The sequence below is a fragment of the Brachionichthys hirsutus genome, chromosome 2 (genome assembly GCF_040956055.1).
Source record: "Brachionichthys hirsutus isolate HB-005 chromosome 2, CSIRO-AGI_Bhir_v1, whole genome shotgun sequence".
NCBI classification, from domain to species: domain Eukaryota; kingdom Metazoa; phylum Chordata; class Actinopteri; order Lophiiformes; family Brachionichthyidae; genus Brachionichthys; species Brachionichthys hirsutus.
Genome location: NC_090898.1, coordinates 15,496,182 through 15,505,862, shown reverse-complemented (window position 1 = coordinate 15,505,862; position 9,681 = coordinate 15,496,182). Strand labels below are relative to the sequence as shown.

General features: G+C 49.1%; 1 protein-coding gene across 1 annotated transcript in view; it reads right to left on the bottom strand.

Moving 5' to 3' along the window:
* The window catches only part of LOC137902029 (nucleolar protein 4-like), an 11,129-nt gene extending 9,397 nt beyond the window's left edge, over positions 1-1,732 (bottom strand). Inside the window, 2 exon segments of the mRNA XM_068746078.1 lie at positions 1,392-1,456; positions 1,459-1,732. Of these exon segments, the coding sequence (XP_068602179.1) occupies positions 1,392-1,456; positions 1,459-1,732 (339 nt within the window).
* Between the last annotated feature and the right edge of the window lie 7,949 nt (positions 1,733-9,681).

The following is a 9,681-nucleotide window of genomic DNA, read 5'->3' as shown; positions in this document are numbered from 1 at the left end:
TGCATTCACACAGGCTTAACACCTGTGGAGGGGCCGGTACCGTCCAACCACGACCGGAGGATGGAGTGACGAACGCGCCGGGGTGGCAGAAAGGTGTCCAGAGAGACCGCCTGTCCCGGGAGGGCGGATGTCGGCGGCGCGGGTGATTATTTAAAATGGTGGTTGTCCTCCGAGCTGGCGCAGCAGGGGCCCGAACGCCACGCGTAAGAGCACGCGAGCCTGCGCACGCGCACAGCAGGAGCGCTGCTGGGGCACCGCTGACAGTTCGTGCACATACGTGCGCATTTCTGTAACAGGACGAGCGGCTCCATCGGCGCCCCCCCCCCCCCCCCCGGACACGCAGAAGTGAAGTCTGAGCACTAACTGTGGGCGTTCGTCGAGCGATCGGTCCCGAGCAGACCCTTTTGTTTCCGCCACAGCCCCTCACGTGGTCACCAATTACGCACAGCCGCCCCCTTCCATCAGCCGCGGAGGAAAAACGTTTTTCAGAAGCTTCCTTCCAGCCGAGGCAGATTTAAAGGAGATTGAGGAGCTTCACCTCGAAGCGCGCACGGTGGAAAACGCGCGCGACAGGCAGACCATCCTGGGCTGCCACAGGTGTTGCCAGAGCAACGAGCAAGCATGCTGCGAGCCGATCCGCATCCAGACCAGGACAATGAAAAGTGTTGCGCAAACACCCACTGCTGCTCCCAGAATAAAATATAACATCCCGGAGACATTTAACCCCGTCTTGGTCTCTCTAATGAAGACAAATGACGCGGGACGCGGGGCTGTCCACGTCGCGGTGGGTTGAGATGGGACAGTCAGAGGCGCGTGACGCGATGAATGTCTGACAGTCAAAAGCCCGAAGCAGAAAGGTCAACCATGACATCTCCTTCAAGGCCGCGATTCATCCTCCAACGCCCCGAGGAGCGCACCGGAGAGCCCCGACGTACACCCGATACCACGAGCATGCCTTTGCATCCGCGCGCGTGCACAAGGTGTCACCGTATCGCGCCACCCGGGACCTGAAACAGCCCCCCCCGGTCCACACCGAATGTAGTCACAATGATCTCGTGCTTTTACGCACGGCTGTGCTCAGCCGACAGGACTTCGACCTCACCGGAGCGATGGCTGTGCACGATAGTCTACCTTTTACAACTGCGATTGCCGGGAGGCACCGGCGTTGCTATGGCAGCAAGGGATGAGAGGGCTGTTCTGGTTGGGATGAGGACAAAGTGGAGCTTTCTGGAGCGCAGGGCGCGGGCCGCGAACCCGCGGGACGACGACGCGTCGACAAGTTGCCGTTTTAATTCGTGAAGCCTGAAATTAGGACAACTTAAAGACGGCAGCGGGACATCTCGCGCGCGTGTACACGCACGATCTCACGGCCACACACACACACACTTTACCGTTGCCTTGACCGGGACGTACAGAACGGGCTTCCCCGGCGCTCCTTTCTTGTTGTGCTCCCCAGAACGTTGGTCCCGACTTGGAATCCTTTCGACTTCACCCAGAATTTGAATTTGGCGTTGATGTGGCTGTTGTCGATGTACACGCCGTCCGACTCGTCGTTCTGCAGCAGAGTCTGCATGATCTTGTTGTATTTTCTCCGGGTGACCGTCTTGGTTTTCCCGGAGTCTCCGTATGTCCGGAGACACCAGTCCTGAAATTCGCTGAACATCTCCGCCTCTAGCACGACCGGACTCCGGCTCCTTTTGGGTGCATCAACGCACGCCTTTTTCGTTGCCATCGCTCCCCTTCTCTCTTTCTCTCTCTCTCTCGCTCTCTCTCTCTCTCCGTTCTCTCCTCCCTCCCGTGGTGTCTATAGCGCTGTCCCGCGTCCACGGAGGCTTGGTTCCAGATGTGGGGCGCGACCAGCTGAAGTGACCCGGGCGGCAGCGCACCTGTTTGCAGAGTAGCGGTGCTGTCCCGACACGCAGCGGTGAGAAATGTCACTTCCTCACATCGCGCGCCGAGGAGCGGAAGGGGGGGGGGGGGGCTGTCCTACGGCGGGTTTATCTTCCTCCTGTGCGTAAAACGCTCTTCACTAAACGGTAGACTGGAAAAAACCCACAGTCATCGCTAAACAACAACAACAAAACATTCAAAAAGCTGGGGGGTGGGGTGGGGCGCGCGCGGGGGGGGGGGGGGGGGTCGCTCTCAGTTTCTATACCGACCCACTTTCCAACAGCCAGCCCTATTTTCGGGTGCGGTTTGCTCAGTAAAATGCGCCACAGCGTGTTCCTGTACTGCCCCATATCCGATCAGCAAGGCGCCATCGCTGCGCCTTCACACCTGTTTGAATGCGGTTCGCGCGCCGCACGGTCTGCTCTTTGTCCCGCAAAAGCGCACTCACATCTGCGCCACACGCACGGGCTCAATGTGCAGCAGCGCCTGCGGTTTGCGCGTTGCTCAGGCGCAGCGAGGAAAATGTCCGATGTGGAGACGTGGAAGGTTAGACAGGGTGGGGGCTGAAGCTGGTAAACAGGTGGCCGGGGGGGGGGTGCGTGGACAAATAAACTGTATAGGACCTTTCAAAATAAATCTGTTTTAAATCTTTATTTAACAATGTTATCCGAAGGAGTAAGTTTTTGGATGCAGACAACAAATGATTTGAGAAAGGAAGTTTGTCTGGAGGTGAAACGAATACTCAAAATCTGTCCCAGCAAACAACTAATTAAAATATTCATTTCTATTTTATTTTATTTGTCATTATGCTGGATGGAAAGGGACAAAAAAGACGGCCATTTATATCTCAATGTGTGCGTGTGTGCGTGTGTGACTCCTCCTGGCCCCTGCATTACAGGCCCATGCTGGTGGTGGTGACTGCTGCTGTTGCCATGACAGCAGCGCAGCAGCATACTTGTCTCCGGCCGTGCAGAGGGTGAGTGGGATGCCCCGTCCTCATCGCTCCATCCTGACTCAGACAAAAAGGCCCCACCCTACCGGACAGAGGAAGACGTGGACGGCTCGGGACGTTTCACTGCATTTCATCCTTTTGGTCTGCCGCTGCGTGAGGCAGGCCGAGCTCCGGGGGCTCCACCGCCACCCATCAGGAGAGGAAGTCAGAATAATGACCACGGACGGCCATTCTGTTGTCTCGGCTTTGTTGTTGTTTAAAGATCAAATGTGTAAATAACTGTATCTGGGGGGAACCGTAACGTCTTGATGCTGTCACCAAGAGGAGTTCTGCAATCTCCCATTTGTTGGTTCGACTCATGGGTATAAAAAAAAACAAAAAAACTGTCTCCAAGGGCTTTTTAAATGTGTGTCCAAACAGAATATAATTAAAGGTTTCTTCTTCTTTACGATTCATTCTTATTGTTACTGGATGTTTGATGATTGTTCAGGTTTTACAGTCTAAATAATAGTTTGTTTGTTTGCGGGTCTGAATGTCTGATCTGAACCAAGACTGATAAATAAAGAGATAAGCAATTGATTTTGTAATTGTATTTATTCGTTCATTATTATTACTTAAATAATTTAGGGAGTTGAGTACTTTTATGTGTACTTTTACGTAAATGTTGCACAAACCCTATTTATAAGGGACCCTGCATCTTTAATGATAAAATAATACAATTATAGAGTCGCAGCTAACATTTCCTTGACGCTTTAGCTAATAATCCTTCTGCCTTGAAAAGCGCTCTATACAACCATTATTATTATTTCTGCAGTGTGGTGGTGTTTTTTTTTTAATCATGGTATCTAAACATGTCTCCCACCTCTGGACAAACAGACAGATTTAGGGGGACTCTCTTGTGACGCACCAACCCTCGTCCTCTGAGCAGAGATCATCTCTCAGGGCCGCCATCTGTGGCGGTTCGGCTGTCAGACCTGCAGGCCGGGTCACGCCTCCTCACTCTTAATGAGGCAAAACTGCTGTAATTATGCTCACAATCCCCCGCCGAGCATTTTCCTGTCACCACGAGGTGGGCGACTCCTGTCCTAGCTGGAGGGACCGCGGCGAGGGCTGCCTCTGGCTGGAGATACCCCACAGTCAAATATAAAGCCCTCACTTAAAAACTGGGGCCAGATCGCAGCAGCCTCCCACCCATCATCCCTCACGCCGAGCAGCCCGCCGCCAAACGCAACCTCCCTTTTCAGAAACGGCGGCATCACGTTTGTCTCAAGGTGTCTGATGGCGACAGGAGTACATGGATCCTATGTAAAAGGAGGTATTTAATGGTTTTAATCAGATGCGACAGCATTTCTCCTGAGAAAACAGGTAAAAGGAACTTTCAAAAGCCTATAGGGAGATGATTTTGGCAAGAAACCTCTAATTACTGATCTTAAATGTCTGACAGAAGACGCAACATCAAAGGTTGCTGTTGATCCTAATCATTTTATAATATAACTGAAGTAATCAGGTTATGTCAAAACTCATTTTAAATGAAAATGAAAACTCTTTTTAAATGAATATTTGTCTCTGAATACTCAAGTCTAAGTAAGCGGGGGTTTGGGTGAGGGCAGTCTCCCCGTGGGGGTGAATCGGCCTCCGATAGGCGGACACGTTTACCCCAATGCTCATCCGCAGACTGACCATCTGATAATTACTGCCTCCTAATGGCGGAGCTGATAACTTCACCTCCTTTGTGCCTCCGCCCTGCTCAACCGGGCCGTCCCGTCACCGACCACATATCAATGATAGCCCTGTTTCAGCTCACTGCATGGCTTATTTTAGTGTGTCTAAATATAAATATGGATAAAGGATCAATTTGGCCAAATCACATGAAAAATATCAAAAAGAAATTGTTGCTATTTTGTTTATATATTTACATTAGGTGTATTTATATACAATGGAAGTACTAATAAACCCGTCAACAGATTAACAATGAGATTCACATTCATCATAATGTCAAGGGTCTATCTTTCTGAGATCTGCGAGATACTTGGGTTGATTTTCCAGTTTAACAGCGTTACTGTGATCGTTCTTAAACCTGCACTGCGCATTTTAAACAGAACTACTTAGCAGGTTCATTCAAACCCACCGCCTGCATGTGTTGCAGTGGGTTAGGATGCATCACAGGCCGGTTAGCATTTCAGTCAGAATTTAAAAAGTCTTTGCGATTAGCAAAAAGAAGCTTCTGAAATAAGAGAAGAGAAGATAATGTGAAAGAGCTTGAAGGACTCTGTTTATCAGGGAGTGGTTTTAATGTGTGTGTGTGTGATTTTGGATGATCTGACGTTGATTTGTTCTCCTCCTACTGATGCTGCGTTTGATATATGATGAGATGTCTGTGTTGAGCAGGCGGGGAGAATGCCGCCTGCATCTTTAGTGGCTGGTTTTCCCACCCTCTTTGTCTGCTCAGTCAGCCTCAACGCCAAGCAGCCAGAAGTTGTGTCCTCCAGCCCGGCGTGGCGCGGGGCGGCAGTGCGACGCGAACGCACACTGACAGCCTTATGGGTCCGTGAGGCGTGGAGGAAAGGAGCCGCGGGGCGGGTCAGGGCCCGGGGTGGCTGCAGGCCGTCGGGAAGGCAGGATGGGCACAGTCGCCATGGAAACACAAGCGGCCCAGGCAAATCGTGGCAACCGGTAACTTAGTAACAGGAAACGACAGACCATAGAGGGCGATGAGTGTGTTTAATCACAAGGAGAGAGGGAGAGGCAGCGAAAAGGAGGGACAATGACGAGGAGATAAGGGCCGCGGTTCTGGCCCAATGCAGACCGAAGTGCAGGCAGCACATTCCCTCCCCACACGGGCTCCGCATCGACACCGGATTAGTGTCAGTGTGAGCCTGAGACGCTGCCTCCACCCTTCTTCCTCCATCAGTTTCCTTTAAATCCATGAGGGGGTGTAAATGAGCACACACACACACACACACACACACACGAGGAGCAGGGGAAACGCGCTGCATGGCGGGCAGCCATTAAACTGAGCATCGCACATGAACGAGTTCCACTGCTGATACGAAAGTGGGGTTGATCAATATTATTATGTAAGGGCATGCTGGAGGTGATGAACCCACAAAGAGGCGTCGCTTCAAAGCCTCGATGGGCTCCCACGGCCGTTTGGAGGTAATAGTTCCACCGTGTGGGAACCGGACTGTCTGAGTTAGCGCTCATGGCTAACGGCGTCCTTTACGGCGCCAAGAAACTCTCCGTTTAGCCTCGAACACGAACGGCTGGAAACTGGAGGCTGAATCTGATGGAGATTTTAGAAGCTGCAAAAGCTACGAGAGGGAATTTGACCCTATAATTCATGTGTGTGTGTGAGTGTGTGTGTGAGTGTGTGTGTGTGTGTGGGGGGGGGGGGGGGGCAGAAATAAGACTTTAAATGAATGAACATATTTTCGGACGGGTCAATAGACGGTCCAATAATTACAGAGCTCTATAAGGAGTCAAATCAATAATGTAGAATATCATGGAATATAAAAATACAAATCACGGCGTTCTAAAACGTTTAAATGATTTTTCTTTTACAGTGCCTGAATGAAAAGAAGAAAACAATGCAATTATAAACTCTAATGTCATTTGCAGGCAGGCTGACAGCGTCCTCCGCTCTATATGTTGAGGTTTCATCAATACAATTGCTATTTGTAAAATCATTATATTTTATATAGAACTATTATAAATGTCATTCATCCAGATTCTTTCTGGTGATAATTATATAATGAAGTAATAATATATAATGAATTGCAATGAATAAATAAATCATAAAGCTGGAGAATAAAAATAAATACATTGCAGATCTTAGGGAAACAACTTTATGGGATTTTATGTTGATATTTTTGGTTGTGATGAGCGTGGGATAAACGCGTGTCAGATCATCGGCAGCGCTGTGAAACGACTCGAGGCTTCTGTGTCTTGAGATCCCGAGACATTTGCCTGACTTGCAAATTTCCTCAAGAGTTATTCAGCTTTTGCATAAAAACGCTCCGACTCCTGGCCTAAAGCTTTGCTGAGGCACTTTCAAATTGACTTGAACACAACGGAGAAGCTGGCAGGACGATCTTAGAGAAGTTGCATGTCTGCCAGGGCCGACCCGCTTCGGTCCGGCGGCGGGTGGTGGGGGCCCACAGGAAGTCTGTTACCTCCACACAAAGGCGCCACGAAACCTCCGCTCCTAACCGAGGCTTTATCTCTGGCAACCAGAGACAAAATATTAGCGATTAGTCAATAGCAATAGCAACAGCACGCTGGCGCAGTGACTGCGCCGTTGCCTCGCAGCAAGTTTGCAGACTCAGAAGATGGAAAATTATTCCCAAAATAATTGTTTTGTGTCTGGAAAAACACCAATGTGATTTCAGACAATACACAAATTGTATATTACTCATTAATAGCTAGGGTTAGGGTACAATTCTTTTTCTGATGCGATCAACTGACGTCATAAAGCTGAAACTTCTGCTGTGTTTCAACTATTAATCATTTACAGAAATGGCTAAACAACGTCTGTCTTGTTGAATCATTTAATTGTTGAGTCCAAGCAACTTGTAAACAGACTATAGACGATTTATCCCACTTCAATTTGTGCGCTCGTGCCAAAATAGATTTTATTACACTGGATATTCAAGCTTTTTCATCCGTGGAATTCAAGGTTGGTATTTTCTTTCTCGAGTCACGGGCGTTGCTGGAGCCTATTCCAGCTGGCTATGGACGAGAGGTGGGGTACACCTCGGATGTGTCGCCAGCAGGGTCACACATACACAGACAACCACTCACGCACGCACGCACGCACACCTACGGGATAATTTGGAGTGATTAAATCACCTACATTGCATGTTTTTGGAGGTGGGAGGAATCCGGAGAACCCGGGAAAAAAATCCATGCAGACACAGGAAGAACATTCAAACTCCAGAAAGAAGGGAATCAAACCCGGAACCTTCTTGCCGTGAGGTGACAGTGCTACCCGCTACGCCACCGTTTCGCCAGCCTCAGACTGTTTTGAGATAATTTTGTCAGTTATCACGTTTGTTACTGTATCGGTCCAATATTGGTGCCCTGCGTGTGGTCGGGGCTGTTCTGGGATGTTTACCCAGGTGTCATCCACATACATGAACCAATGGACGGATGTCGTCCCTGTAAAGGAGGTCAGGGCCTTGCTTTCCACCTCGTCCATATACAAATTGGCTACTATCGGAGATGCAGGTGAACAATAACACAACCGTGTTTCTGCCTGTAGTAGTTTTCTCTGTACTGGAACCAGCAGCGTGCAAAATGTGGTCGGATGTGTTCTGTTCGCTATCCGGACTCTCTACCAGTCACTTAGAACTGGAAGAGCCTCTCGGACGTTCGTCAACCAAACTTGAACAAGTCCGGTCGATTCTTCTTTTTAGCTCTTTGTGATTTACCGCAACCTGGATGACTGAGAAGCTACACAGATTAGCTACAGTTGCTATTGCATAAGCATAACGCTAGCTGCTATTACTAAGATAGTCATAACTACAACATTCATTTGGGGAAACCATATGGTAAAAAAGTGAACGTGTACTTTAAGTATTTTAAAGTTAGTTAGTATGATTCAAATAAACCAAAATGGCTTTTGCCCAGGGGTTACTTAGCTTGCCTAAAGGCTCATGTTTGGCTAGCCGATGTAGCTACCGCGCTGCATTAGGCTAATAGTTTGTTTGGGATCTCCGCTATTTGCATGATAGTTGCATAATTATAGCTGCCAACAAATTAGATATCGTTAAACAAGTTATTTTGGCTCGGCACGATCTTTGCGACGGCCTAATTATTGATCAGTCTTGCTAATTGTAAATGCTAGGTGGTGACGAACTGTTTACGGCGCAACAACAACAAAAAGCACAGAGTGGGACATTATTCCGCCGCCATGTTTGTTTTAACTTTTAAATAGCGGCGCTAGCAGCGTTTTAGACCCATTATTGATAACCCAGTGCTTAGTTTCCAACGGGCTCGTAATCCCAGGGTTCGGGTTGGATAACCTGATTTTTGCGGTTCCATTGTGAGGCAACCCCCCCCATCATCGACGGGCCATTGTGTCATCCCCGCATCGTGGGTACGTCACAAGGGCCGGTGCGAAGCTGAGAATGCGCCCCAGGACGAAGCTGAGAGTCGGGAGGATAGTCTACGAGGGAGCAGACGAGGTTAGTCGACTAACCCGCACGATAAGCGTTAACTATATTAACCAGTCGCTTCTGACGGTGCTTTATTCCGATAAGGAATAATGCCGGATTATGACCACAGGTTGACGCTGTTCGGGTTTTATTGTTCTCTTTTAATGCGGAGCTTGTTCGGGGCTGACCACACAAAGACCGGCTCGGGAGAAACAGGCACACCGGACCGAGAGACCGGGGAGGGGGGACAGACATGTTTGACTTCCCGATAATTGACTTGAAGGTGTTTATTTACGCCGGTGTTTATAGCGACGTGCCCGTGCGCGCTTTGTCGGCTTTTAACGTTCGTCGCCTCTCATTCTGTTAGACCTTTTTTTTTTCCCTTTAATGTCACTTAGGGCTTCTTTATAGCGTTCAACACGCAGACCGCTTGCCTTCCTGTGAGGCGTGTTGTAGCCGTGAGCGCAATGGTGACAAACGCAACCCGTGAGACGTAAACATTTATTCTGTATTGCGCGTCTGCGGCGACATTTATGATGTAAAGTAGTTTCCTTGACAGTGAAAGTTGAGAACTGGGAACTTTCGCGGCAAAAGAAAGACAACGCGAGATTTCATTTGAGTTTTTTTTTCTTTTTTCTTTCTTTCTGTACATTGAGGAGAAAAGGGGGAGGAGACAACAGCGTG